This window comes from Buteo buteo, chromosome 24 (assembly GCF_964188355.1).
Source record: "Buteo buteo chromosome 24, bButBut1.hap1.1, whole genome shotgun sequence".
NCBI classification, from domain to species: Eukaryota; Metazoa; Chordata; class Aves; order Accipitriformes; family Accipitridae; genus Buteo; species Buteo buteo.
The window spans coordinates 19,671,697-19,699,088 of record NC_134194.1 but is presented as its reverse complement, the minus strand read 5'-3'; the positions used below and the strand labels follow the sequence as shown (position 1 = coordinate 19,699,088).

The 27,392-nt window shown below is 45.9% G+C and overlaps 1 protein-coding gene and 1 non-coding gene across 2 annotated transcripts; both read left to right on the top strand.

The window, feature by feature from the left end:
- The first annotated feature begins 211 nt into the window (after window positions 1–211).
- On the top strand, window positions 212–22,762 carry HSPA9 (heat shock protein family A (Hsp70) member 9). Its single transcript, XM_075057156.1, has 17 exons — window positions 212–386; window positions 1,600–1,658; window positions 3,104–3,191; window positions 3,305–3,486; window positions 4,024–4,148; window positions 5,734–5,807; window positions 5,892–5,998; window positions 6,814–6,976; window positions 7,657–7,749; window positions 9,448–9,657; window positions 12,123–12,350; window positions 13,168–13,272; window positions 14,358–14,475; window positions 16,820–16,914; window positions 19,195–19,287; window positions 21,003–21,143; window positions 21,978–22,762. The coding sequence occupies exons 1-17, from the start codon at window positions 306–308 to the stop codon at window positions 22,035–22,037; spliced, it is 2,022 nt and encodes a 673-aa protein (XP_074913257.1). The 5' UTR covers window positions 212–305; the 3' UTR covers window positions 22,038–22,762.
- LOC142044584 (small nucleolar RNA SNORD63) lies at window positions 12,602–12,672 on the top strand. Its single transcript, XR_012654370.1, has one exon. It is a non-coding gene; the product is annotated as a small nucleolar RNA SNORD63 (small nucleolar RNA).
- Window positions 22,763–27,392: the final 4,630 nt, after the last annotated feature.

Genomic DNA, 27,392 nt, shown 5'->3' with positions numbered 1-27,392 from the left:
CACCGGACCCCTCCGGCGCCTTTGTCTCGCCCCAGTCGGCGCCGGCCGGGGTAGCGACCTCCCTCACACACTCAGGAAGGCAGCGCGCAGCCGTACCCCGGGTGCTGGTGGCCGAGCAGAGCCCCGAGAGTGCGCGGAAGGATCAGGCGATCCTCGGAACAGCCCGCGCCGGGGGTCCTGCGACGCGATCTTCCCCCCCCCCCCCCTCCGCGCCCCACGTGGGTGGAGGTTTCCAGAAGAGCCGCGGCACCGCACGTCCCTTCGTTCCCCCGCGCCGGCCCGGCCCGGTCCGCCACCGCCCCGCCATGCTCAGCGCCAGCCGCGCCGCCGCGCGCCTCCCTCTGCTCCTGCCGCGCGGCGCCCCCGCGCCCCCCGGGCCCGCCCAGGTGCGCGCGCGGGTCGGCGGCGCTGAGGGGACGGGCGGGACGGAGGGGACGGGTCGGCGGCCCGGAGGGGACGGAGGGACGGGGGAGGCCCGGAGGGGACGGGTCGGCGGCGCTGAGCGGGACGGGGGAGGCCGGAGCGGCTGGGGGGGGGCACGGCGGGGGCTGTCGGTGTGAGAGGCCCGGCGGGCCCGGCCCCGGCCCCGGGCCGCGGTCCGGCCTCGGGCTGCGGTCCGGCCCGCTGGGCTGTCTCGAGTTCTGGGTGGATTTTATTGCAGCGGGGTGTTAACCGGGGCGCAGCAGCAGCAGCAGGCGGTGGGTGAGAAGGGGATAGCGTGTTCCGCACGGCTGGGTCTGTTTTCGAGGAGTTTTATCGTAATGGGGCTCGATTCCTCACACCCACCCCGTGTGAAAGCTGACAGCGGAAGTTAGGCTGGGAAAGGCAGGCAAAGGCCATTTGTGGACGGGCACCGACACCAAATCCTGCAGCTACTTGCGCTGGACGTGCTTGCCGCTCTGTCCTGGGCTGAGACAGAGCAGGTCTCTTTTTCGGACATGGTGCTTGCCTGCTCTGACCGGGCCCTTGTGCCCTTACCCACTCACAGAGTGTGGCTAGGCCAAGTGTCTTGAAGAATTAGCAAAATATTTATGTCTTGGTGTGGTCCCTTTTGCGTTAAGATTAAAAAACTCATTCTCAAAACAGAAAAAGGGATAGTGCTTTCAGAGTTCTCCAAAATATTGATTTGCACGTGGAAAGTTGTGGCCGCTGCAAGAAAACTTAAGAGTTGCTGCGAAATCTCGACTGCAGATTCTTCAAGGGATGTCGTAGGTCATTTGTTGCTGACCACACATAAAGCTTTGAGAAATGGGGTTAATGTTTATCTGCTGCTGTTCATTGAAAGCTGAAGGTTCAGAGTTAGTTTACTGAAATGTCTTTTGCTTGGTAGCATATTTGTAGGCTATTTTGTATGAGTGAAATAGCTCAGTTCTGGTAATACAAAGCAGGGTTATGCCAGGTGAGTAAGCGTAGTAATTGGGGTTTTTATTGCAACCTGAATATTTCTCAAATTTTTTCTTAATTTGCACTTAAATTTTAAAAATAAAATGTTGTAGTAGGACTGTGTCACTTCAGAAGTTGTCTACCTTTGAAAGTCTTGGCTTGAAGATTATTTAATGTTTAAAACTAAATTTTCATTAGAACGTCTTTATTTTATAGACATTCTGGAATGGCCTCAGTCAAAACGTTCTCAGAGCAGCATCCAGCAGAAAATATGCGTAAGTGTTTCCTTGTTTTTTCATGTTTGGCTGTTTGATATTTATATTTACTCTTCTCCTGATACCAGAACTGATTATTGGAGTCAAGAGATGGAGTAATGGAGCAAAACCAGTAAGATAAAACTAGAACCTATGCATATCAGTTTTTCTAAGGCTGTTTCTTTATCTCTCGTTTTTTTCCAAGGGGAACTTTAAGAATTGTTCTTCCTCCCTTTTCCCACCACCAGCAGCATCCACAAAATGTGGATTGTTGAGATTTGTTTGATTAAGAGAAAACCAAACAAACAACACAAAAACAAACAAACAAACAAGAATACCCCAAACGGTGGTGGAACAACTTGTTTTAGACTGGCATGAAATGAGGGTAATGAGTGGCTCCATTTCACTACAGATAAAATTTGTTTCAAACAGCTTGTGCATTTTATTCACTTGTTTTTCTTGTTGCAAGGTAATGGGAAAAGAGTAGCAGTTAGTTGTGTAACTTAGTCAGATGTTTTGTGGCTGATGCTGATTCAGGACACAGAATGGGAAATGTGTTTGTGTTGGGAAAACTGCCCAGTTCTGGTTAGTACAGAGAAAAAACGAGCAGTTGCACATTTTCAAGATCGCTGCTTTATGTTACCTGAACTGGAGTAAGAGCGACTTGGCATCTTGGGGAGCGAGAAGGTGATATCCTCCTGGTAATAAACGTGGTCCTGCTCTGCCTTCAGTATGCTTTCTTCATCCCAGGACATGGCCTTGTTTATAAGGCAAAACTATGATTCAGGAGTTCTCTCCAGCTTTGAAAGGGGTGGTACACACTTCCTAGAAAGAAGGAGGAGATTCAGATTTGTCTTGTGTAAGGACCGCTCCCATTTTCAGAATTAAATTAGTTTGTTGCTCCTCAGGATCAAAAAGATGGTTATCTTTGGCTCTGGCTCAGAGAAACCTGTGTATGGGTTTAGTAATTTGTTGTCTTTGTGTATTCTTATCTTCATGCTAAGAGGTGATAAATAAACCAATACAATTTATTATATTTATTATTAGCTTTTTGACTCCAGGTGGATGTTTTCAGCATGTTCTAACATCAGAAGTAACCCAAAACAAGTCCGGGAAACTTCATGTGTGTAGGGGCGAAATTAGTTATGGCTTTGTGTTATGTCAAAATCTTAAGGGATGTGGAGAGTATATGTTATACAGATTATTCTGGTGAAGAGTAGTGGTTTATATGTTTAAATAAACAAGCAGGGATTTAGCTATAAGTGTTCTGATTGAATACAGAGGCACAAGGTTAAATTCCTGTATGGGGCAGAGAACAGCTTAGGTCAGAATACAGCATGTATTTTCTTCAACATCTGGTGGAAGAAATCACATTGTTCTGTCTTCAGGATAGAAAGCTTTTTTGCTATCTAGTTAGTTATTTTCCTTTAGTAGTAATTTTATTTTTCCTACAATATTCTTTACAGCTCAGAAGCAATTAAAGGTGCTGTTATTGGAATTGATTTGGGTACAACAAACTCCTGTGTGGCAGTTATGGAAGGAAAGCAAGCAAAAGTAAGTAAAAAATGAACACCAGCTTGCAGTAACAGTATCAGAAGTTGAATGTCCAAATTAGCATTTTCAGAGGCAATGTTTTTTGATGGCATCCTATTACGTTTTTTATATAGGTGCTGGAAAACTCCGAAGGTGCCAGGACAACACCTTCAGTTGTTGCATTTACGGCCGATGGCGAACGCTTGGTTGGAATGCCAGCAAAGCGGCAGGCAGTAACTAACCCACACAACACTTTCTATGCTACCAAGCGTCTCATCGGGCGGCGCTTTGATGACTCTGAAGTGAAGAAGGATATGTAAGTGAAGGTGGAGAGCAATGCCATTTCCAGCAGAAATGCATAAAATACAATGGTGTATAACACGACCTGTTTTAAAATATAACCCGCTTTTGGGTGAAATAGTTATGCATTCATGTCTTAAAGGTTCATTGCTTATGTTGTGAGGGCCAAGCTGCATTTTGCTATGTTAGTTACTGATCTTTTTAGGGTTTTCAGAGAAGTCAAAGGTCCACCATTTAGTCTCTCTTCCCCCACAGCCTTGCCGATGCTGTGCAAAATGGTCAGCATCTACCAAAGGAGACTTCTGTCATTCTTGAGGCGTTTACAATTAAAGCTGTACGATCATACCTAAGGCTTGTGATTAAATGGTGTAGCTGATTAAAAGCAGTAGTAGTATATTGGTACTTTTGGGACTCCCTGGATCTGAGGCTACTCTTGGCAAGTTCGGTATTCTTTGTCTAGAACTTGCACATGTTCATCTGCTGATACTAATTGTAGGGGGTTTGTGCTGCATGCTGATACAGAAATCGAGTGTGGAATTCTTCTGTTTTTTAGTAAGAACGTTCCATTTAAAATTGTCCGTGCCTCCAACGGTGATGCCTGGGTAGAGGCTCATGGGAAACTCTATTCTCCAAGCCAGATCGGTGCCTTCGTATTGATGAAGATGAAGGAAACTGCAGGTTGGTACAGTTTGGTCTTTGCCATCTGTGCACACAAGTGTGACCTTGGTACTGGGCCATGGTAAAGGGAAGTGGCTGCAGCCATACAGATACTTTTTTGGCATGGGAATCCTTATATAGCAGGCTCTTATATGGGGCAGATCGTGGAAGGGTACAGTGATGGGCTGTTACAAAGCCTCAAGGAAGATCCCTGCCTACCTCAGTCTGGGATTTTTGGCAAGATGTTTGTGCTTTACTTAAAACATATTCTTACCAAAATTTAATACCAATTGAGTCGATACTCAATTTTAATTGAATTGAATGCACACTTACTCAGAAGGGGGAGCTCCTTTTCCTTGTAAACTGCAGTCCTTGTGCCTCCCAGGCTGCAGCTGAGCACGGGCTGTGGCAGCCAGGGTTCTGAGTGGCTTTGTTCTTATCCAACTACAAGTTATGTAGCAGGAAAGGGAGTGTTCAAGGGACCCGATTATTGGGCTGAATTAATAGCTTCTTAGCCAATGGTGAGTTTGAATCTTCACTAGCAGAGAATATCTGTTGGCCTGGAGATTTTCTTTTTTTCTTGTTTTCAATTCCTAATGTAGTTTCTGGGGAAATTGAGTAAAATACACAGCAGTAATAGTCATTAGCTGCCTTCTGCAGTCTCGATTGGTAAACATGCATACAGTGGTAGGTGTTTGGAGGGCAGGACGAAAGTTTGTTACTGAAGCTTCATCCAAAGATGATATTTTTTTCAGTATTAGGTCCTGGATGCTTGCTAAAGCTCCACCCAAGAGTAAAATATGGGTATGTGGTATGTGAGCATCTAGATGTGATGAATCTGGCTTACCCTGAGGATGGTGTTCCTCTGCCTTAAGCAGGGGTCTGCTTCCTGTAGGTTTGTTGGCTTTTGGCCTGGATGCTACATGAATTGAACTATGGAATGATCTGGCTTTGCAAGCAACACAGAATAATGCAGTATGTAAGGTCTGTGTGGGGCTAATGCATAGGCGTAAATCCTGTCTGGATTCTCACTGCATCATGCACATTCTTATTTTTCAGCAGGTCTGAATCTGCGTTTGATGACATCCTTCTCTCTTTTTTGAGAGAAGTTTGTGGCCTTAAGTTAGGGTGTAATACATATTTTTCCTGACTTGCTATCTCAAACGCCTGTAAAGTTAGTATACTTACATTATTTGTACCATATAAAGGTTACCTACAGCAGACTCTATGAAGAGGACAAAAATAAGTAAGTTTTAAGTGCGTCACATGTTGAACACTCCAAAGAAATGGAAAACAACTTCACACTCACACACTAGAAAGACAAGCTCTCAGGTGGATTCTCAGACTCACTAGTGGCTTCCAGTTACTGATTGAATTGCAGAGGTGCTTCGCTGTTCCGTCAGAAATCCACAAACTATTCCATGTTATGTGGAAGGACTTGATTTCTGCACAGCTCCCTCTACATTTTCCCAGAAAGCAGCAGGTTCTTGAGCAGCAAGCCTGTCTTCCATTCTTAGTTCAGGAAAATTATTTCAAACTACATGGTAATAATATTGTTACTCATCATATAAATATAACTTTCTGTTTTGTCTCCTTTTTCCTCCAGAAAATTACCTGGGACATTCAGCAAAGAATGCTGTGATCACAGTCCCTGCTTACTTCAATGATTCTCAGAGACAGGTATTCATCAAACTGTAAGATTTTCGGGCTTATAAATTGCATTGTTTCTCTCAGTACTTAGTACTCTTCCTCTTTTTTCCTCAGGCTACAAAAGATGCTGGGCAGATTGCTGGCTTGAATGTTTTGAGGGTGATTAATGAACCAACAGCAGCTGCACTTGCCTATGGTCTGGACAAGTCTGAAGACAAAGTGTAAGTGCCTGTTCATAACACCTACCCTCTCTTAAATAAGCATGCTGTAATTTGCTTTGTAAATGCCTCTTCTGCTTTCTGTTTTTTAAAATCATTGGTTGGGATTCTGCCAAAGTAGACTCACAACCTTGAGTCAGTGCTATGTAATGTCACCTCTGTTCTATGCCAACCATACTTGTTAAAGGAAGCGAGTTCATAACTTGCAGCTACAACTTAATTTAATTGACACTCAGCTTTGATAATTGTTACCTACTGGTAGCAGTGATAGGTGTGGCTAAGGACAACTGGGTGAGAGGCTGTCACCTTTGGTGCTAAAGTGTAGCATGAGAGATGTGCTGAGGTTTGGTGCCTGCTATCCACAACTTGCATCATTTTCCCTGACTGCATTCAGTCACTGTTAAGGGTGGTTATATAAATGCAGGTTTTTTGTTACAGATTTTGTATTTCTGATGTGGATTATAGTGCTGCGAAAGCCTCACATTTTGAAAAACATATTTCATAATGGTACTGGTGTCCCTGCCCTTGTCATTGGATGCTAGTGTGTCTTTTTATGAAGATGGAGGAACTGCCCTCTCTGAAATAATGGATGAGGTTAAGCATAATGTAGCACATCTTTCAGAGAAGACTTCCACATGGACTCGAGTGCTCAAGGAATGCATATGCTGTATAATTTGTTTACTGCTGTCTTTAGAGAGGCTTTTAACTTTTGTCGACAAGCAACATGAATTCTGCATACTTCATCTTCTAAGGAGAGTGATTTTTGAGCCACACAGCTTTGTCTAGAAAGTAATGTTTTTCTGCATCTGTTCTTGTAGTATTGCAGTCTACGATTTGGGTGGTGGCACTTTTGATATTTCCATTTTGGAAATCCAGAAGGGAGTCTTTGAGGTGAAGTCCACCAATGGTGACACTTTCTTAGGTGGAGAAGATTTTGACCAGGCTTTGCTACAGTATATTGTTAAAGAGTTCAAGAGAGAGGTAAGGTATCCCATCAGAATTTAATGTTGTGTTACGTTGTTTTTCAACCTTGATTAACTTCTATAGAAGAACAGGAATTATTTTTAAATTATTAGGACTTGGTTTGTAATCTGTGGCACAGTTGAAATTTAATAGTATTAGACGCCTGTTAGCCTGGCTTCCAGTTCTTACACTTGTTTTCTTGAGGTGGAATATTCCTCCCCTGAAAGACATAGAATGGCAGGACTTCTGCCTTTTTTTATCTAGTGTAGCAGGACTATCCTATACACTATCCTATATTCTGCTTACTTTTAATAATAAAAATCTGTGGTCCAATTGAATGTGTCAGCATGGATGCATACAGTACAGGGTTGGCTGCAGGAAACTGCAATGTAATTCCAACTCCTTTGCCAATCCAGTTTTGCCTTCATATTCTGTGATGCAGCAGCTTTTCCAAGCTTTAATTGGTTACTTACTGTATAATCACTATCAGAGCAGAGTGGGCTAGCAGATATTTTTGAAATGGTAAATATATTTGCCAGAAGTGAGAGAGATCAGCAAAAGTGCACGTATTGGGCTGTACTTCTGCAAACATCTTCACAGTCAAGAGTGATAGGAAGGTGAACTGCAATGAAGAAAACTTCTCCATGACTCCTGTGCAAAAGCTGAGAGTCTGTTAACCCGTATCATTTGTTGCTTAGATGGGTGTTGACCTGACGAAAGACAACATGGCCCTTCAAAGGGTGAGAGAAGCCTCAGAGAAAGCAAAGTGTGAGCTTTCATCATCTGTGCAGGTAGGTGGCTGGGTTCAAAGCAGTCTGGTGAAACATTTTGATACACTGAGTTTTGCATCGTTTTTGTTTACAAAGCTTTATGAAATTGCTTTTTTCTTGTGGTGGCAGAGCAAGCTTCTGTGCAAACAAATGGCATCACTTTAACAGAAAGTCCTTTAGCAGGGTAGACTGTTTAGGAGCACAATTAGTTGTTGGAAGCCAAGAATGTTAGCGGGTGCTGGGTTTTGCCTTTCTTCTGGCACCATGTTTTCTCATCTTGCAGGGAATGTGACCTTGTTCCCAACTTACTATGTATTTGAGAAGTATGATGGGCGTCAGGGAATTTAGCTGCAGCGAGTACTGCTGGGTTACTGGAAGCCCTTGCAACTTTGTGCAGGCAGTTTCAAAATCTTGGTGCTACTCATTCCACTGAAACAGCTAATTTGTCTAGTAACAAGAAATCATTTCCATAAGGAACCTTTACGTATTTCCCTATAGAAGTGTTGTCTAGACAATGGGCAACATATAACCCCTTTTTTCCACTGCTTTGTATATTAATGCATTCAAGCATGTCCTTTATTCACTACTGAATAAGGAGCTGGAGAAGCAGCAAGTTGGGGGTGTAATAGTCTTGCCTAAGTGAAATTAAGGTCAATTATATAGTAATTGAAATGGGGACACTGCCAGTTTCTAGGTTCTGAATAAACATATTTTTTTTTGATGGTGGTCTTTTTGTTGGCCAGTGGGGAGCTCATAGCAAGGAGTTTAGGCCAGTCACAATGGATGCATAGTTCTGCCAGAGACATAGCAGGCTCTGTTTTACTAGCTCAAGAGTTGGCAAATACAGTCTGTTCATACCAGGAAAAACTGAATTCCTTAACTCTTTAGCAGTGAAGGGAAAACAGCTTGCTTTTGGCTCTACTTTCCCCTAATATTTTTGACCATGCCATTTATAAAGTGAATGCGCACTTCTAGTCAGTAACATGGGGTTAATTCTTGTTGTGTAAACTTAATCTCTAGAGCTTAAAGCATTAATGTTTTTAATGCTTTGCTTTGTAGTATCTTTTGATGTCAGCATGACTCAGCACTTGAACAAGATGGTTTCAGTATAAGGTTTGCTTTAAAAATCCAGCATGTGAGTTTGTAAGATGATTCACAAATAGCCATGAAAAGGGGGGATTATGGTCCCTGGCACTGATGAATTTTGTGTGAAATGGGAATGGACTGGCTGTCAAACACGAGTTGTTTGCATTTAGAAAACAGTCATGAGTCACTTCCTTCAAGCAGCTTACCTTACGTGAAATGTTAGTCATTTGGCAAAATCTTTCAGAACTATGAAGATGGGCTTTCTTCTGTGTTGTGCCAGAGGAAGAGGATTAAGGTTGTCACTTCTAATGTTTCAGCTCTTATCTCCTGGCTGTGATAGAAATTAAATTGTTTTTCTTAACAATAAAAGACCTCAGAATAACACAATATTAAAATTGGAACTTAACAGTTGTAACCATGAGATGTGTAACAAAGTAATTTTTCTATCTGTTGTCTGAAATGTCAAACATATAGGTATGCCTTTTGCCACTTAAAGACTGGGCTGCAGAGTGAGCGGGCACATTGACGCTTCAGTACAGGCAGAATAGAACCTGTAACTTGATATAAAACCTGTATGTAGCTGCCTTATTTTCCGTTGCTGTTTTTCACTTCATGTCTGATTCTGTGCTGCAGACTGATATTAACTTGCCATACCTTACTATGGATGCCTCTGGACCAAAGCACTTGAACATGAAGCTGAGTCGCTCACAATTTGAGGGCATTGTAGCTGATCTGATCAAAAGGACGGTAGCGCCATGCCAGAAAGCCATGCAGGATGCTGAAGTCAGCAAGAGTGACATTGGTGAAGTCATCCTCGTCGGTGGCATGACCAGAATGCCAAAGGTATGAGATAAGTCGCTGTTACAGGCAAAGCTGGCACGGCTACCCAGTGCTTTCTGTTAAGGGTGATCTGTAACAGAAAAGTTGGGAATCTTGATAACTTCAGAGCTCCAGCAGCTGAAGGCCCCCAGGAGCAGAGCAGACATGCTAAGTAGTCACAGGAAAGCAGTGGCAAGGGACTCTCCCATCCCGTTTAATTAACTCAGCTTGGATCTGGGGGCTGTAGCTGAGTTGCACTTTACAAAGACAAGTGGCAGGTATCAGAATTTGAAAATTCAAGTTGGCCTTCTGATGTGGGCCAAACATAATCAGCATTGTTCAGATACACAGGGTGTTTTCTCTTGTTGTGGACTTCAGCATGTGAAAAAGGTACATTTCAACGACGACAATCTGTCAAGTCATCTTTGCCTTGCAGTGGGTATCTTCCCCATGTAGAGCACTTACAGCTAGCTGTGAAGAAACTGCACAAGCAGAACGGCTCTGTTGCCTGCTGGTAGCATGTATTTGGCTGCCTGTTTGAGGCTGGGTGTTGTTGAGCATATTTAACTGGCTGTTCCAAACACTTGTTACCTAATACCTGGCTCTTGTATTCTGTGGTGGTAAGCACCAACAGGTAACTTAGAAACTTGCTCTGCTGACATGCACAGTCTTGCAGATAAGGTGCTGTCTGCTGGTGATTTACTGTTCTTGTTCATAGCCGTGCAGACTTCTGCTTAGCTCCCCTGAAGTCAGAGCTGAACATGTATGTACACTGCTCTCTTCAAGGGTACAGCTTGTCCTTTTCTACAGAGATCATCAAAATCTCATTCCACAGGGATCAGTCAGGCTTGGACTATTTGTTTGCTGTTAAGATTTGTGATTTGCACGTCCTTTCTAGGATAGTAGGTGTGTACACAGTCCTGCTTGGGATTGATTTGGGGTTTGGTGGTGGGTTTTTTTCTTCCCTGTGTTAAATGAGCCTGGTGGCTGGAGGTGGTATTAGTGAGTGCAGAAGGTCACCCAGGCAGGAGAACCAGAGCAACAAGATAAACAGAAGCTGCTGCTCTGGCCAAAGCTCAAGTGGAGTAACTGTGCTATGCCTTCCCAAAGTCCCTGCTGTTCCAGCTGGATAAAGGAAAAACTGTGTGGTTAGCTAGGTATAAAGTGATGAAAAACACTTCTAGAAGTAGTGAATCCCTTCCTGAAACATTATATATCCTTTGCGAGTTGAAGACAGTACTTAAATATTGATTTTAATTTTTTATTGTCATTTTTACTTTTTTACCCCCTATTTATAACCCCCAGCATCTGTGGCTTTGAGTTTACATAATGCTTTCCTGAGTGCCTCTAGCTACAGCTCTGGCTCCGAGATCAGCGCCGGCATGTTGCACACAACACAGAACCTTCTCTCATGTACGTTGTTGTGTTTGCTTCACCCTGCTAGGAGGGGATGTGCCTTCTTTGGAGCACTCACGTGGCCAGTGCTCCAGGAAACGTACAGTGGGTGGTTAGAAATAATGTTTCTTTTGTACTGTAAAATATGCTTCCAGAGGGGGAAGACTTGCACTTAATTATATGCTCATACATAAAGTGTCGTCTTCTGTAATGAACACTCCCGGCAGATGTCTCTTGGCTTCAGTGCAGAGGAGTTGGACATTTGCTTACAGCACAGTTTTCCAGGCACATCACGCTCACCTGTGCCGATGCGTGCCTAACAAGCTGCAAGCAGGAACCAAGTCCTACACCCTTCTCTTGTAAGGTAGAGGAGTGGACTACTGAGCTGTGCTCTGGTGCTGACACCTTGCTGCATTCCTGTGTGGATACTTTAGCAGTAAATCTGTTGCAATCATGAGCACGTCCTTCTGAAAGGGCAGAGCAGTGAAAAGCTAGTAACACAGCTCAGGCTGTCTGCTGACATAGCAAATCTATTTCTCTGCTGAAACAGCCTGTTAAATAAAGAGTTTGAAAATACTGTACTTCACACAATTTCCTTTTTTTGTTTCCTTTATTACACACAAGATGAACTGTCCTTCTGCTCTGTTTTTTTTTTTACCTTCCCTGTGCTCTGCCTCCACAGCTGTACCATCCTTGACAGCTGTGTTCTGCCCAGTGTTGGCTTGTACAAGTTCCCAGGGAGCAGTCCTTGACTCCTGCTTGATAAGCATGGAGTGATCCCTTCTGAACATGGCTGGGCTACATGAAAGGACTGATGTAGGTTGACTTGCAGCTGGCAAACTTGATTGCAAGAAGGTCTCCAGAGAAGGAGTTGTCTAGACTGAAAGGAGTGCATTTAATAGGGCGTGTGGAAGATGGGGAATTAGGGAGCAGTCACAAGCCTGAAGCGTAGTATTTTTGTCATGCCACAGGGTTACATGGTAGCAGGAGCATAAGGATACAAACCTTTAGCCAAGGCTGGCACCTTCTTGTGGCCACAGCACTGGGCGGTAATGGCTCACTCTGCATATGAGCTGTGCTTTCTCTTCATTCAGGTGCAGCAGACTGTACAGGATTTGTTTGGCCGTGCTCCTAGCAAAGCAGTTAATCCTGACGAAGCCGTTGCTATTGGTGCAGCTATTCAAGGTGGCGTGTTAGCTGGTGACGTTACTGATGTGCTGCTGCTGGATGTAACTCCCCTCTCCTTGGGGATTGAGACACTGGGAGGTGTCTTCACAAAGCTCATCAACAGGAATACTACCATACCAACTAAGAAGAGCCAGGTACAAATTGACTCTAGATGGGTGGGTCTTTGGTGGTGGTCTCAAACACCCAGTGAAGGCTACCCAAAGCATGGCAGTAGATGGTCTTGTCTCCTCTCATCTGGTAAGAAGCAGCAGCATAGAATGGGGTTTAATGTCAGCCACTGAGTATCTCTGTTGATTATTAGTGTGCCCAAGAGGGGAGGTAAGTTGAGTTAATGTGTGCCAAGATACCCCAGGATGTTTGTGGCCTGGTCAGAATTGCAGTGTGTATGCCATGATGTTAACTGTCAACACATCATTCTGAAGAAGAATTGTGTGGACACTTTCTGTAACTGAGCAACACACACATTTGAGACCACCTTGGTCTGCATGCCTCAGAAGGTATTATTTTTTTCCTGTGTTGTAAGACCCTAGTAGACTTGGGTGTGATCCTTTCTTTCATTTTGCCTTGTCTCGGTCTGCTAGTGTGTGCTCTTACTGATAACGCTTGTTCTGTCTGGGGCGTGGGGTTGGGGCAGAAGCCCTGCTGCTTCAGGAGGAAATGTTCCCGTAATGTGGCTGGCTGCCACTGGAGCCTGCTGCTGGCACAGCATTGCCAGTTTTCAAGTGCTCGAGTGCATTTAGGACAAGATGCCAGGGTGCTTGGTTATTGCTAGTCTTGGTGCCTTGGTGTTTGTCAGAGGAACAGGGGAACAACAAGCATTTAATGATTCTTTATCTCTTTGAAGTAGCTTCTCGTTATTCCTTTCCTTGTTGTCTAGTCAGCTTGTAACTTCATCAATTCATGTGTTGTAATTTAGTAGCTATCCAGTAATTTCTTGTTCCTTTTCCACAGGTGTTTTCTACAGCTGCTGATGGGCAAACTCAAGTGGAGATAAAAGTATGCCAGGGAGAGAGAGAGATGGCTAGTGACAATAAACTGCTTGGCCAGTTCACATTGGTATGTTGGCTACTCAGTGTTGATGACCTTAGACTTGACTTTCTTTGAGAAGTTCAAAGCCTTCTCCATTTCAGTTGACCCCTGAAGGCAGTGCTGTGGAGGGGTCATCTTACAGAAGACGTTGACCCTATTTGTAGTAAAAAAGCAGTCTCTAAAGGCACAGCCTGATTCTGGGACAGCTTTTCAGTGGCAGGGGAGCAACTATCATTTAAGATGGAACTCAAAGTTTCTAAGAAGTCTTATGTGGCTCAGGGGCTACTGCAGCTTTAGGGCCTGGTCACCTAAAAGGGCTCTCTACTTCTGGGCATAAAGAGCTAAAAGAGCTCTGTAGTACTAGGCCTGTGCAGCAGATAACCTGAATCATGGCCTTTCCTCTGGTGTTGCAAAGACAAGACTTGGAACAGGCTCCATGATACCTGCAGTCCTACGATAACCCATTTCTAGCCTAGTACTGCTTTTCTGTGAATGCCTGTGGAACTGCCCTGCTTACTGGAGAACAGATGTGCTCCAGGGTTTCACGTGCACGGTATGTGGCTGCCTGACCAGCTCCCTATGCAGAATTGGTTTGGTCAGTGTTGGCAAAGTTTGGCAGTGTTACAACTGTTTGTCCAAACTTGCTGTTGCTAGGAGGAGCCCTATAGAAAGGAAGGGCTTTGCCTTTTTTTTGTACTTTTGAAGGAAGCTGTACTGCCTGTCGCTTTTTTAAAATGGTAGCCTCAGAGGTAGTCAGTGAAGTCTAGTTATGTCCAGAACTGAGGAAACAGAGCATCCTGCCATGTCCATGTCCATGGAAAAGGGGCTTGTTTAGCAATAAAGCAGAACCTGTGTCACCTTGAAACCTTGGGACTACCTCTCATGGTTTCTGAGTGCTTGTCCTGGGTAGAAATCTCTATCGTGTTAAATCTGTCAAGATACTACTAATTCACCACATGCTGCCAACAGGTATGTAGAGTACTCTGCTCTGAGGGTTAGTTAATAGTTGGTTCAACTGACAGATCACCAAGATAATGTGCCCAACGCTGGAGCCTTGTACCCTGAGCTCATGTCTGTGTGGGAGCTAATGGCTAAGTACTTCTCGTTCTCAGGTTGGGATTCCTCCAGCGCCGCGTGGAGTACCCCAGATTGAGGTCACTTTTGATATTGATGCTAATGGTATTGTTCATGTGTCAGCGAAGGATAAAGGCACCGGACGTGAACAGCAAAGTAAGTGCTTTGGGATGCTGCCTAGGGACAAGGAGAAAAGGTGTGGACCAGCAATGGTGCCATAGCACACTGAGCACTGAGGGTAACACTAGGTGACTCCAGAGGTAATGGAGTGCTGCCATGATGGGCAGGGGTGGGGTCTGTGCAGCATGTTACTTGATTAAGAGTAAGGGTGACACAAGCAATCTGTTGCCAGGGCAGCATAGATGCAGTTGACATAATCTTAGCCTAAGTGCCTCCTCTGGAAAGGAGGGCAAAGGGTTACGGCAAAATGAGGTAGGGAAAGGGAGAAGTGACAACTGACCTGTAGTTTAATTTTAAAGAAGTAAAGCTTCTGTAAACACGTAACACTCTGTTGCCCAATCTGTTAGCCTGCTGACAGAGATTGCCACCGATAGATGCTCTGTGCCTGGACTTTAGGCAGAGATGAAGCATCAGCCTATACCAAGGTCAAGGAAGTCCTCACTGGCAGGGTTTTACCACCTTCCAAGTCATTTTGCACTGTGTGATGGTCCTTTCTTGGTCTTGCCCTCTGCTGTGATCACTATAGCAGTGTTTCAGCAATGCACGGCTTCCTGTGGTTTCCTGCATGTATCAGCTGTGCCTCAGTCTCCAGAGAGGTGGTGGACATACAGGTTGGCTAACTGGAGGCTCACAGGTGTTTGTGGAGCATTGCTCCTGATGCTTTAGAGGGGTGTCCTGTGTCCCTGAGGAGTAGTTGACATTCTGCCCTACTTTACCCTGAAGGAACAGAAATTGGGGTGTGGGAATCCAGCACCCTGTGTGAGTTGTTTTGAGCTGCACACCAGGGCATGGCATTCCTTTGGGAATGCCCTCTGCTAACACAGGAAGAGATTGCTGTCTGTTTGAGGCTGCCTGCATGAAGGTGCCAGCTTTTAAGGGAGAAATCAAATCAGGAAGATCTCTGTTGAATCCAAGGCATGTCACATACAGCTGAACAGATCAGCCCTGTCCTGAGGCCCTGTTTTGTTTCTAATTACTCCATTACAAAGGTCTTGAAATTCAAGTATTTTGAAGCAGCAGGTATTTTGCCTAACCACCTTGTATATTTTCATCCATTTAGGCTGGAAGCATCTCTAAATGGCAGGAGGCTTGGGGACTTCAAGCTGTCAGTATATTTTGCTCCGTAGTGCAATGAAATGTCAGGCCCAGTGTTCTGGGGTAATTAACGACATGGTTGACATTTTCAAAAGCTCTGTTGTGGGCTCAGAAAATTAATTTGAAGCATTTGTAGATTCCCCTGATACAAAATAGATCTCTTTTGTGCCTCTAACTGGGAAGCCTCTATACTGCCCTTCAGTTGTTTCTTGGAGGCAACCACTTGAGCAATCAAATGCATGCTCCACTTAAGAAAAGTATTGTTAACTCTGTATTGGCAACTTGGAGGTATATGCTGGTCTTCACCTTACTCCTTGGCTTTTAGCATAAATTTATTTCCAAAAACACTGCTTGTTACTTTGATTTCCTTGTAGATTTTCCATGTGTGGCAGCCTTCTAGCTCTGAGTAAATGTCTCCTGATAACAGGCAACCAGAATTTTTCAGCTGCCTATCTGTATGCAAATATGTTCCTAATTATAAAGCTGAACTACTCATACCATGCCTGCATTCAAAGGACATGTGTGTCTGTTTAGAGTTTTGTATTATACTACGGACAAATACTGTGTAGAAAACTTACTTCTAATGAGGATCCTAGTATATCTTTTTTTTTTAACTTTGCAATATCCAGGATCTTGGTCCTCTCTTTCCCAATGAAGTTCTGCTTTACTGCAGAACTTGGCTTGCATCTAGGCTACGTTTTTTGGCACAAATGGAGAAAAATAGGGGACCTTTAGGACCCCACCTGTAGAATCATGTCATGTTGTCTTATCCTGCTACCTGGGCTGCTTTCCAACAGTGAAAGGAATCTCTGCCCCGATAAAATGATTCCTTCTGTTTTGCTGGTGTTTTTTGGTTGATTTTTGTTGTTGTTGTGTTTTTCAGTTTGTGTTTTTAACCTGCTGGAACGCCCCTTTGGTTTGGGGGCTTTGTGTCCTCCATTTCCAGGAGGAGTAACTGAAGAACGGTCAAAGTGACTTGCAGATCAGTGGTCAGGAAGTGTCTGGCAGAGCTGGGGAGCTCATAGATCTAAGATATCAGGCTTTTATTTTGCCAGCAGCATCACTGCCTCTTCAAAGATGGGCTGCCTTTGTACTGCCCACGGGGTCCTCACAGGTGCAGAGTCCCTGAGCAAGGCTGCTGCTGTTGAGAGGGTTTGGGAAATAATACTCTTCTCTCCTCAAAGATGAGAGAACATTCATTATTAATGTTTATTCTCTAATGCAGTTGTTATCCAGTCTTCTGGCGGCCTTAGCAAAGATGAAATTGAGAACATGGTGAAGAATGCAGAGAAGTATGCAGAGGAAGACAGGCGAAGAAAGGTAACGTGATCATTATGGTATCTTGCAGCCAGTAGTGTACCTGCCAGTTATTGCCGTCCTGTGCTATTAAGTGTGCCCACCTTTGAAGGAAATGTAGGCTCTGGTCTGATAAGTCTTGAACTGTTTGCAGTTACCGGAATATCTGCTTGCTTCCTTATATTCAGTTTACACTCCAGAGTTGCAAGAAGGTGTATGCAGAGACATTTGGATTTGGGGTTTGGGTTGGGTAACTTGCCCTGTGTGACTAGCATTTTCATTCCTCCCTGAAGAATTCCTGGTACATGGAGGCAGCAGTAAGCAAACTCACCTGCCTGTTGTGACAAACAGCTTTGCAACTCTAGTAATGCTTTTTGTCATCAATGCCCTTTACTGTCCACCTGCCTGTTATCTTGGCTGTGTATTTGAAGCTAGCCTACTACAGCTGGGTTCTTGCAGTGATGTTCCATTTAAATGGAGGCAGTATGGGAATATTTAAGCTACTTTCTCTGAGTTTATTTTAAAGCTTAACTTGCAGAACCTGCCAAGTAAAGTTGCACCTCAGCCTCCTCCTTTGTAAGTGGGAAGTTGCTTTCCGTAGTGCTTAAAATCTCACTGTGGCATCTTGAATGCTAAATTCATCTGAGTGCAGTATTTGCCCTCAGAGCAGGTGAAGACATCAGGAGGTGTTTGAAAGCCTCACTGACTTTGTCAAGAGAAGGTGGACACTTGCCATGGTTGAGTGACTGAACCTGTGATATAAATAGGATTAATGGTTGGAACTAATTGGTTTAATGAGGGTAGTACTAATAAATTACACTACTAAATATAGAGCATTGATTTTTAAGCAGGCACAACGGAGGCCTACTCTGGGATATGGCACCGGCATGTGTTTAGCGATTGTTGAAAGGGGCACACTGAATTGATCCACTTTGTGTTCTCCTAGTCAGTAGAAACCTGTCTCAGGTGTTCAGGCAGTGCTGTAAATCTCACCCTCCATAGTGAAGGGATTAGAAGAGGACTGAAGGGGAGAATGCATGGAATAAATTCATGTGAAAAGCATTGCCTTGCCTCAGAATGTCTAAAGCCACAAAGCATTGTCTCATTAGTATTTGTAGGTTAGATGGAGAACCCTTAAAGACCTTGGTCTGAAAGTCCCACTGTTTAAATAACTGCATGTTTGCCATGAAGTGTAGGTGGTGGCCTAGCATTTGAAGAGGCTGTGCTGAAAACATTTCTGTAGCCTTACTTCAACTTTGTGTCTTAAACTGCTGAATAAGTTCTTCCCTGTTGTAGTCCTGAAGTGAGACTCATCTCTGTCCAGTGACCTATCAGGTGAAGGTGATTAGGTTATTTCCTTGACTAACGCTTCTCTTTACTTGACTGGCGTAACTGTAATTGTCAAAAATCCCTCGTTACACCTTTCTGATCATGGTTTTACTGCCATGGAAGTATCATGAATGCATAAACAGAGTTATCACTGTGCTGGACTCAGCATCCTGCTGTAAATTTTGACATCCCACAAAGAGTTGAAGACATAGTGTAGAACAAAATTATATTTCATCTGTTTTCCCCTGTAAGTGGTTAGTCTCCTGAGAACATTATCTCACCCTTGTTCAGGTAGACTCTTCTTTCAGATGGAGAGGGCTGGGTGTCCCAGAGACTGTTGCTGGTGGAATAGTTGATATTAACACTGGGACTGAATTTTGTCTCAGCAAGACTGTTGCTTCTTTGTACTAGAGCCTACCCTGTGCCCTGTTGGTTGTCTTTGCAAGAGTAACATTAGGAACTGGTCTTTCTTACCTAGCACAGTGGGGTTTTTTCCACCGTTGAAATGTTACAAGCATTTGTAATACGGAGACATGAGTAAAACAACTCAGCATTTTAGTAGTGTCTAGTGCCCTTGTTGCTGAAGAAGCTCAAGAATATTTTCCAAAAGGTCTGTTGCTTTCCTGAGGAGCAGAGCAGAGAGAGCTGTGCTGTCTCTGCAGTTGCTGGCTTTTTCAGTATGCCAACAGTCATGGTGCATTAGTTGCTTCTGCTTCCAGGGAAGTGAGTTTGAGTGTGAAAGCGTGAGAACTGACTTGCATAGACTCCCTGTTTGGGCTTTCTGGTGCCAGAATGCATCTAGAAATGGTTTGCTTGCATTTCTTCTTGCCCCTTTGCCATTAAGAAGGACACTGTGTGGGAACTAGAATGGAATTTGACAGTTTGGGGAAAGAAATGTCACCTGCTAGATCACACGTACACAACTTGTATCGCCAGTGACGTATGCAGCAGGCCCTTACAAGCTCTTTTACCCAGGAACGTGTGGAAGCTGTAAACATGGCCGAAGGCATCATCCATGATACAGAGTCTAAGATGGAGGAGTTCAAGGATCAGCTGCCAGCAGATGAGGTAGGTAGTTTCTGATCCCGTAACAGTAAAGGAGGTAAGATTCCTTACTAAATCTTTGCTCAAATTCTCACTTAACTCACAGCTGGCTTTGGCCAGTGGTACCAACTCTGTGCATATTTCCATGCTGTGTAAAGATGGCACAGTCATCGACTTCTGGTTTTTGCACTTGATGAGTGGGGTGAGCATGGCTGGTAGGAGGATGTAAGGACATACTTAGAAGAACATGGTTTGGATAATAGCAAATATCCTATTTCAAAGTGAGAGTTCAGTGTCACTGAAGATCTGAGAGCCTAGGAAGCTGTTAATGAAAGGTTCCGGCAGGAGTTTGTCCTTGACTTGGTGTTGCAGTGATTTGATAAGAACTGTACTGTGGCCTGTGTGAGAGGAGAATTTTGCTCAAAAGCTAGAGATTATGAACAGTGCCTACCAGTGTGTTAGCAGAGGGACAAAGGCAAAGCTGCTGTGTGGTCCCAGCACCCAAGAACTTGGAGGCAATGAAAATTACTGTATCCACTTAACTCCAATTTTTCTTCTGTCTTTGGAGTGAAGTGGATATTTAGTATCAAAAGAGTGCTTTTCACACCACTCTTAACAGTTTAAACTCTTGACAGTTTAATTTCTGCATTATGAATTTCAAAAGCCAAGTTTAAAACAGATTGCACAATCTTCAAGTTAACAACTCTCAGAAGCAGAATAAAAGGGCTCCTAGGGACTCTGTGAGGCGTTTGAGAGAACAAGGTTATAGTTTATTGGTAGGTAGCCTCTGATGAGTTTAAATGTTGTTTTTGAGCCCAGCTCCTCTCTCTAGGATGGATATTGGCTGACTCTGTTTGAATTTATGATCACTGGAGTTTTCTCTCACAGGAGCACAGAACCTCAATCCCTGTTCCCTGCAGGGACTGTTCCCTGTAACATTTTTGGGGGGGAATACCAAGGGAAAGTGGGTAGTAGTGCTTGGAAGAAGCCTTGTGCTGTCTGGGTGGAGATGGTGGCCTGACATAGAAGGCATCGATCACCTTCCCCTTCCTGCGGGTCTGAATGAGAACTCTGCCCACGTTTTGACTGCGAACACTGCTGAGCAAGCACTGCCTGCACAGCTGTCCCCCAGTAACCTCGCTTCTCCAGGCCTGCCTCTCCAGCAGCGTGCCAGTCTGACAGAGAAATGCCAGACTGTGTAGAGGGTTTGACAGATGGCTACAGGGGCTGGGATGAGACCATATTGCTTTGGTTTGCCTCTCTGCTCCTTCTCCCACGTGCAACAAAGGGATTAAACAGGGTGGTGAACAGCCTTACATGTTGGCTTTGTGACAGTGCCTTAAATATAGATGAAAACCAGCTTTCTCTTCCCTTTACCCTGGCTCCTGGGGTGACTGACTCACTGGTGAGGTGTGCCAGGGAGAGCAGCTCTCATCCTTGGCGGGCTGTTCAGTCTCTGCAGGGCTTTCTGTCCTTGGCGCCTCTGCTGAGACTGCAAACAAGGGGACCGATTAATGCCAACTGTGGCACATTTAGTGAAGTGGACAGGTGCCCATTGGGAACTGAGCACAGTCCTAGTCCCTGCAGACGTTATGGCTCAGTTTGAGACTTAACTTCATGCCTTCTGGAAAAAAAGCGGTACTTTTGCTGTGGCCGGGAGGTGGGTTAAAGGACAGGAATGAGATTCTTAGTGAACAAAGTGCAGGATTTCATCATGTTTGTTTGTGACTTAATTGCAGTGCAACAAATTGAAGGAAGAAATTGCTAAAATGAGGGAACTTCTGGCTCGTAAAGATACTGAAACAGGAGAGAACATCAGGCAGGCAGCAACCAGCCTGCAGCAGGCTTCCCTGAAGCTCTTTGAAATGGCATACAAGAAGGTAGGTTCACGGTCACTTCCATTTTATAGCTGTCAGATGGGGAGGGGTGAGTCGGGGCACCAGACATTTAAGTGAGATCTGTGCTTGTAGTTAATGCTGAGTCTCAGTGCAGCTCCCTTGCAGTAAGGTGACACTTGCTGAAGGGGCAGCTGTAGAAAGTCAGGAGGAGTTGAAGGCCTGAAATCTTGGCCATCCTGCCGTAGGTAGCCTGCCTCCCAGGCAATGTTACATTTCTGTACAGTGTTGTATGGAAAAGTACTGGAAGCTCCTAATAGGGAGCATCAAGAAGAGCATGGACAGGGCTTTCCCCTAGGTGTGTGGAGTGCCTAAAGAAGTAAAGTAACATCTGGACTTATTTTAAGGATGATTGTAAAACAGGCTGCCTGTTTAGTCTGCCTAAAATTACAGTAGTAAGGCCATCAGGATTTTCTTCTCAATCTCCTTCCCAGTGAAAGGCCCACCCGTTCAAGCCCTGGCAGATGCGTACTTCACCAGGATGTAAGTGGCACACTCTGCCCAGGTGACCTTGGTGGGCCTAAGCTGTCCTTACTGTGGAAAGCTGCTTTTCTAATGTCAAACTGAAAACATTCAGTGCTGCAATGCAAGCTTGTTGCATCCACTGGGCAAGTGTAAATAATGGGAAGATAATTTCTTCCCTCATAGTAGCAGTCATGCAGAGATGAATATTGTTTCCATTCTCCAGTGGACAATTACCCTTTTCACTGAAGGAAGTGTTTCTTCAGTCTAGAACTAACCTAAGCAGCTAGCTAGGAAAAAGATGTCTAGGAGAAGCATTTTGTGGTTACTACAACTAATAAGCCAACTCTCTCACAGATGGCCTCCGAACGAGAGGGTTCTGGAAGTCCGGGGGATCAGAAGGAAGAGAAGCAATAAGAAGTCTCTGTCTTGCCTTGACTAGAGTATGAAGAGGAGGGCGATTTTCTTGGCGCTTGGGAGAGAAGGGACCTTCCTGAGCAGCAATGGGCAGAATTCAGACTTACTGTGTTTTGGCAGTATTCTATATATAAAATTCTTTAATGTATAAACTTAGTGATGTGTCTGCTAGATAAATTGTCACTTGATGAAAGTTAATTCATGCCAGATGAAGTTCTAAGTGTTTGGCCCCGTGGTATTCAACTGAGGCACCTGGGGATTTGCTGATCATTTATCTCTGATACTTGACACAATGGTGTACTAAATCTGATATCAAAGTTTGGAAACCATGTCACTAAATTGAAGGGTGGAGATGGAAGTCCTGCTGGAACTGGGAGGAGAGTAACATCTATATGGACCCTCCTTGTGGATGTGAGTAGTTGTGAGCAGGTTATAAGGCCTGCGAGCAGCAGTGACAAGGCTGGTTACATTGCTAGAGAACATTCGGATCTGCAGCTAGGTTAGTACCCTTGTTCTGAAGGAGAAGGGTGACTTCAAATTTAGCTGTAACATTATTTCTTACGAAAGAGGCTATGTGGAAGTTAAATTCTTTGCTTGTCTGAGCCTTCTGCTCCATCCTGTGTCTGTTCTCTGCTTATGGTAAAACAATTTCCTTGATAATAAAACTGTTATTGGATCCATTCTGGATTTTTTTTAAATAAAAGCAGAAAAGTATCCAACATGGAGTTCTTGGTATCCTGGCCTTTGATGGAGAACATGAGCATGTTAACTGCCTGTGAGAGCTCCTGGGGGGGAACAGTCAGCCAGCTGTATGTAGCGGCAGCAGCTTTCTGGAATTTGTGCTTCATTCATGTGCAAAAAGAAGGTATCTGGTGTCAGATTAGGGTCCATCCTTTTGGAGAGTATCGCTGCTGCACTCGCAGGAGGTGCCTGGAAGTCCTGCTGTGACCTGCAGTAGCAGTGGGACTTCACCTCCAGGCACTTCATGCTTGGGCTCAACCTTATGAAACAGACTGTAGACTCGGAGCAGCAGTTGCCCACTGTTGCTTCTAGCAACCAGCTCTTCCAAGGAGGTGCAATCTCCTTGCTGCAATATATTTCTCTTTCTCCTTTTTCCCCTTCTGTTACTCTGTGTGTGTAATCGACTGGAAAGAAAATGCAAAGTTTACAGCTGTGTTGTCCTGACAGCTCAGACATTTAGGAGGGAGGAGAGGATTCTTTTTTCTGGCACTCTAGGCAGTTTCCTCAGTAAGAGAAGCTATTGGGGAAGGCTGCAAGTCCTGATTCTGCGAACTTTAAGTTATGGACTGGAAGGGACCAAGACTGTCTGCTTCAGACACTTGACCTCTCCCCAGCAGTCCTAGCAAGGACTGTGAGCAGCTTCACTTTTGAGTAAATCAGCCTAGCCCATTGAAGTGGACAGAGGGAGGGGGGGAAAACTAGGGAGTGACCTAACTGTAAAGTGAGAGGGAGCTTGAACTGTTTGGGCCTGGGCGTACAAGAAGATGAGGAAGGGGCCTAGTGCAGCCATAGGAGAAGATGAGCAGCAATGCCCTAGGTGCCCAGCCTGCAGCACGCTTGGTGTGCCATGGGGAGGGAGGCAGGCTGCAGGAGAGTCTTAACAGCAATTTGGAGTGTTAAGCTGCCTGACTTCAGGTGGAGGGAGGAGTTCCAAACCAAAATTCAGTGCTTGGCTTTCACCAGGGGAGTTAGTGGGGTCTAGGGATCCTAACTGTTACAGGGAGGATAGCAGAGTATGGTGCAGCATGCCAACCTGTGGGGCTTTTGTCTGGCTGGTTTTGTGAACATAGAGGTCTTCCACAGATGTTGAGTGACACAAACAAATTGATTGTATGTGGGTCTGGGTCCTGGTTTTTTTGTTTGTTTGTTTTTTAACTGCCAGGGCTTTATTTGTCACAGACAGGTAATGACAGGCTGAGGTGTGCTTAGATCATGGGACCAGCATGGTTTCCTGGAAGTTTTGAGGAATGTGTGGCTAAGGATGTGCATGTTCACAGCAACTGCTGCTCCCAAGAGCTGTTTGTGCCACCTAGGCGTGCAGCTCTGTGTGTGTCTTAGGTGTGAAGCGACGTGCTTCATTCTGTTGCAGTGTAACCCTGCTTCTGTTCTGTATGTGGGGTTTGGTAATGGCGGGGAGCACCTGGCTGTGCACCTCCTGAGAATAATCTCATTTACAAAACTTGATTACAGGTGACTTCTGTCCTGAAATTTCCCCCTGCTGCTTCTTCTGTCGAAAGTGATCCCCTGTATAAAACTACAGTCTGAAAAAGAGAAGGAATTCTCCAGCAAAGCAAGTTGGGCATTTCACATGCTGAAAGGAAATGTCCTTAAGTAAAATAGTTTAAAACCCATCCTCTGTGGAAGCTTTTCCTGCTGCCTCCCTGAAACTGCAGCCAGATGTTCCTTCAGCAGAGCCGGGGGCAGCCCAGGACAGGGCTGCTTGCTGCCTGCGGGGGCTGCTGCTCGCACACTCTTACCTCTGTTCTGGGCTTGTAGTGGCCATCAGGGCAAAGGTGATGGATCATCATTGCATGGCCTCCAAGGTCCTGAATCACTGATTGGCGTTGGCCTTTACTTATTCAATGAATTATTTTCCCTGTCACATTTTAAATACATCTTTCATAGATGTTCTTTATTTTTTAATGTGCTGTTCTTAGCTCCTCCTTTAGAAGCTAAATTATTGAATTGGGGAGGGAAAAGTGAAATAGGGTGATGTGTGTTGTGCTGAGAACAGTTTCTTGCTGTGAAAAACTGCCAGGAAGGCAGGAGATGCAGCAACTGGGCTGTTACCTCTTGTGAAGAGGAGTGACTCATGTCCTGAGGAGTTAACCGCTGCCGTCCTGCTGCTGGGAAGGTATCTGTCAGCACTGGGAGAAAGGGTGTTTGGGCTTCATTGCCTGTTGTCATTTTCCATGTAGGCTGATACTCAGGAAGCCTGTAGCGCCAGCAGTGCTGCAGCTCTGGAATAAATTACTGGTCTGTGTATGACAGTAACTAAGAAAAGTTTTGCACGTGTTCTTTGGGGGAAAAAGGTGACCGAGCAATGTTTGTGCTGTGTTCCTCTGCCTGCGTGCATCCTCTCGCGGTGTTGTCTGTGCGTGGGAGCAGGTCGGTGCAAGGCACGGCCTCCTTGGGCTTGGTAAGTCAGGCTGCCTTAAAATAATAACATTCGGTAACAAAGAGGACTGGGATAGTAGATTCTGGTGTCACAGCTCCTGCCTGACTTTAATAGGGGAGGGAAGGCTGAGATTTCAGTCAGGTGCAGGGTATCTCTGCTTGCCTGAAGTGGCTTCTTTCCCTTTCTTAAAAGCATTTTTCCCCAGCTCAGGACAGCCGCAGCGTGCCATGTTTGGGGAGCATGCCTGGTGAGGACAGGGACCTGCTGTGTTGCCTGTACGGGCGGGAGATGCTCCACTTCCCTGGGGATTGCAGTACTGTACAGGGGGAAAGTGAAATGGAGTCTCTCCCCCTTCTCCACAAGACAGTGTCTGGCAGCACGCTGTGAAGGCACGGCTCCTTTTTAAAACTCCTCTCTAAATAGCGCAGCAGTGTATCGAAAAAGTTGTCCCTAATTCAGTGGCTCTGCCCCCGTCACTGCTCTCAGCTCCCTCCTCGTTCCGGCAGAGCTATGCCGGCTGTCGGAGACAGGCGCTGCTCGGCATCTGTGTCAGCCAGCCGGCGGGAGAGCTGCGGGGGGAACTGACAGCAGCGTCTGTCGCATCGGGAAGGCTGGAGCAGAACCTGCCACAGCAGAGTGGGTGCATCGGGCTGGGAGGCGGTAACTGGGATGCTCAGTGGGCACTTTTTGGAGTAGAGTGCCTGGATTGAATTGGAAGGGCAGGATTGCCAGGAAAGCGTGGGGTAAGTTGTTGTCCACTTGCCCGTGTGTTTGCACTGTCCCTGTCATATCAAGCCCAGAAACTTCCATTTCAGCAGATCATCTCCTAAAGCCAGGCATAATCCACTGTCTTACTGTTCTGAGGAGGATTATAAAGGGCTGTGTGGGACCAGATGCACATGGAAAAAAATACCTGTAAGGGTTGAAATTGTTACTTGCTCAGCCCGAGAGAAACAGGACTTTAAATCCAACCAGGTAGTTCAGAAATTCACAGCATCTCCCCAGCATGACCCTGTCACTAGAAAAACCCAGCTTCAGGCTGAGTCCCAGACCAGTCTCTGCTCAGGTGACCATGCTGCCCAGCTGTGCCCAGCTTCCAGCAGGGCTTCGGTGCTGCTTTACTGGGCAGGGGGCCACACTGGGCCCAGGAGCCAAGAGGCAGCAGTGCAGGAGGAAGAGGAGGCTGCAGTGGGCTCGGGCTATGGCAGCGCTTGCCATCCTAAGAGCACGATCCCCCCACGGCATGGTGCAGCACAGCACAGAGGCCAGGCTGCCCCCGGGCAGGGCAAGGGTGGTGACCAGGCTGATGCAAACACCAGAGCTGGGATGTCCCAGGGAGGCACATGGGGGCTGGAGAGACACCATGGCCACAAACCCCCCAGCATCCAGCTGTTGGTGCCTGCTCAGCCTCACCAGGAGAGCATGACCTCTGGAGGGGGGGGGGGGGTGGGTAGCAGGGGAGCAGCCTCCCTGCTACCACCAAATAAAAGAAACAAGTAAATGGCTTCAGTGTCGTTTCATCACCGTGTTTCCAGCTGGTCCCTTTTCAGGCTGTCCCAGAAGCAGAACCGGCAGGTGCTCCCTGGGCCGTGGCACTCGCAAACCCGCTGCCTGGCACCTTTGGGGCAAAAAAGGCAGGTTGTGGGTTTGCAAACCTGGACGCCGAGGCTGTGGATGCGTTTAGATGCGGCTCTTGGACGTGTGCTCAGACAGACACCGTGCAGGATGGGGCTGCGGGGGCACAGTTCCCCCAGCTGGCCACTGCCACCCCCACCCTGGGCTCTCGGGGCACCATTTCCCCAGCCCCTCCTAAACCTCTGGCCAGTCTCGCTGCCCTTCTGTGGACATTGACCGTTTCGTTGTCACCTTCAGAGCAGCACCCTGAGCACACGGCCGAGACTCTGCAGGCATCACGGTTGCCCCGGCCCTCAGCCGTCCCCGGCAGCGATAAGGACAGCGGAAAGGTGACATTTCCAGGGAAAGGAGAAATGTGAGATAAGCCTGTGGCTCCATAAAACACTTCCACGTCCCCCATCCCCTTTCCCCGTGCCTCCTGCCTAGCTTGGCTTCCTCCACACGTTGATGACCGGGCTGCGGGCTTCGGCCGTGCCGTGGGGCAGGGACAGGGCACAGCGGGAGGGAGAAAAACCCCATCCGCAGCCTCGGCGTCCAGGTTTGCAAACCCACAACCTGCCTTTTTTGCCCCAAAGGTGCCA

What these genes read in the sequence shown, in the direction of transcription:
- HSPA9 (XM_075057156.1), top strand. Translation starts at nt 306, where the DNA reads ATGCTCAGCGCCAGCCGCGCCGCCGCGCGCCTCCCTCTGCTCCTGCCG. An exon ending in TCTGAAGTGAAGAAGGATAT is followed by an intron (nt 3,487 to 4,023) that starts GTAAGTGAAGGT and finishes TCTGTTTTTTAG; the next exon opens with TAAGAACGTTCCATTTAAAA. An exon ending in TGCTTGGCCAGTTCACATTG is followed by an intron (nt 13,273 to 14,357) that starts GTATGTTGGCTA and finishes TCTCGTTCTCAG; the next exon opens with GTTGGGATTCCTCCAGCGCC.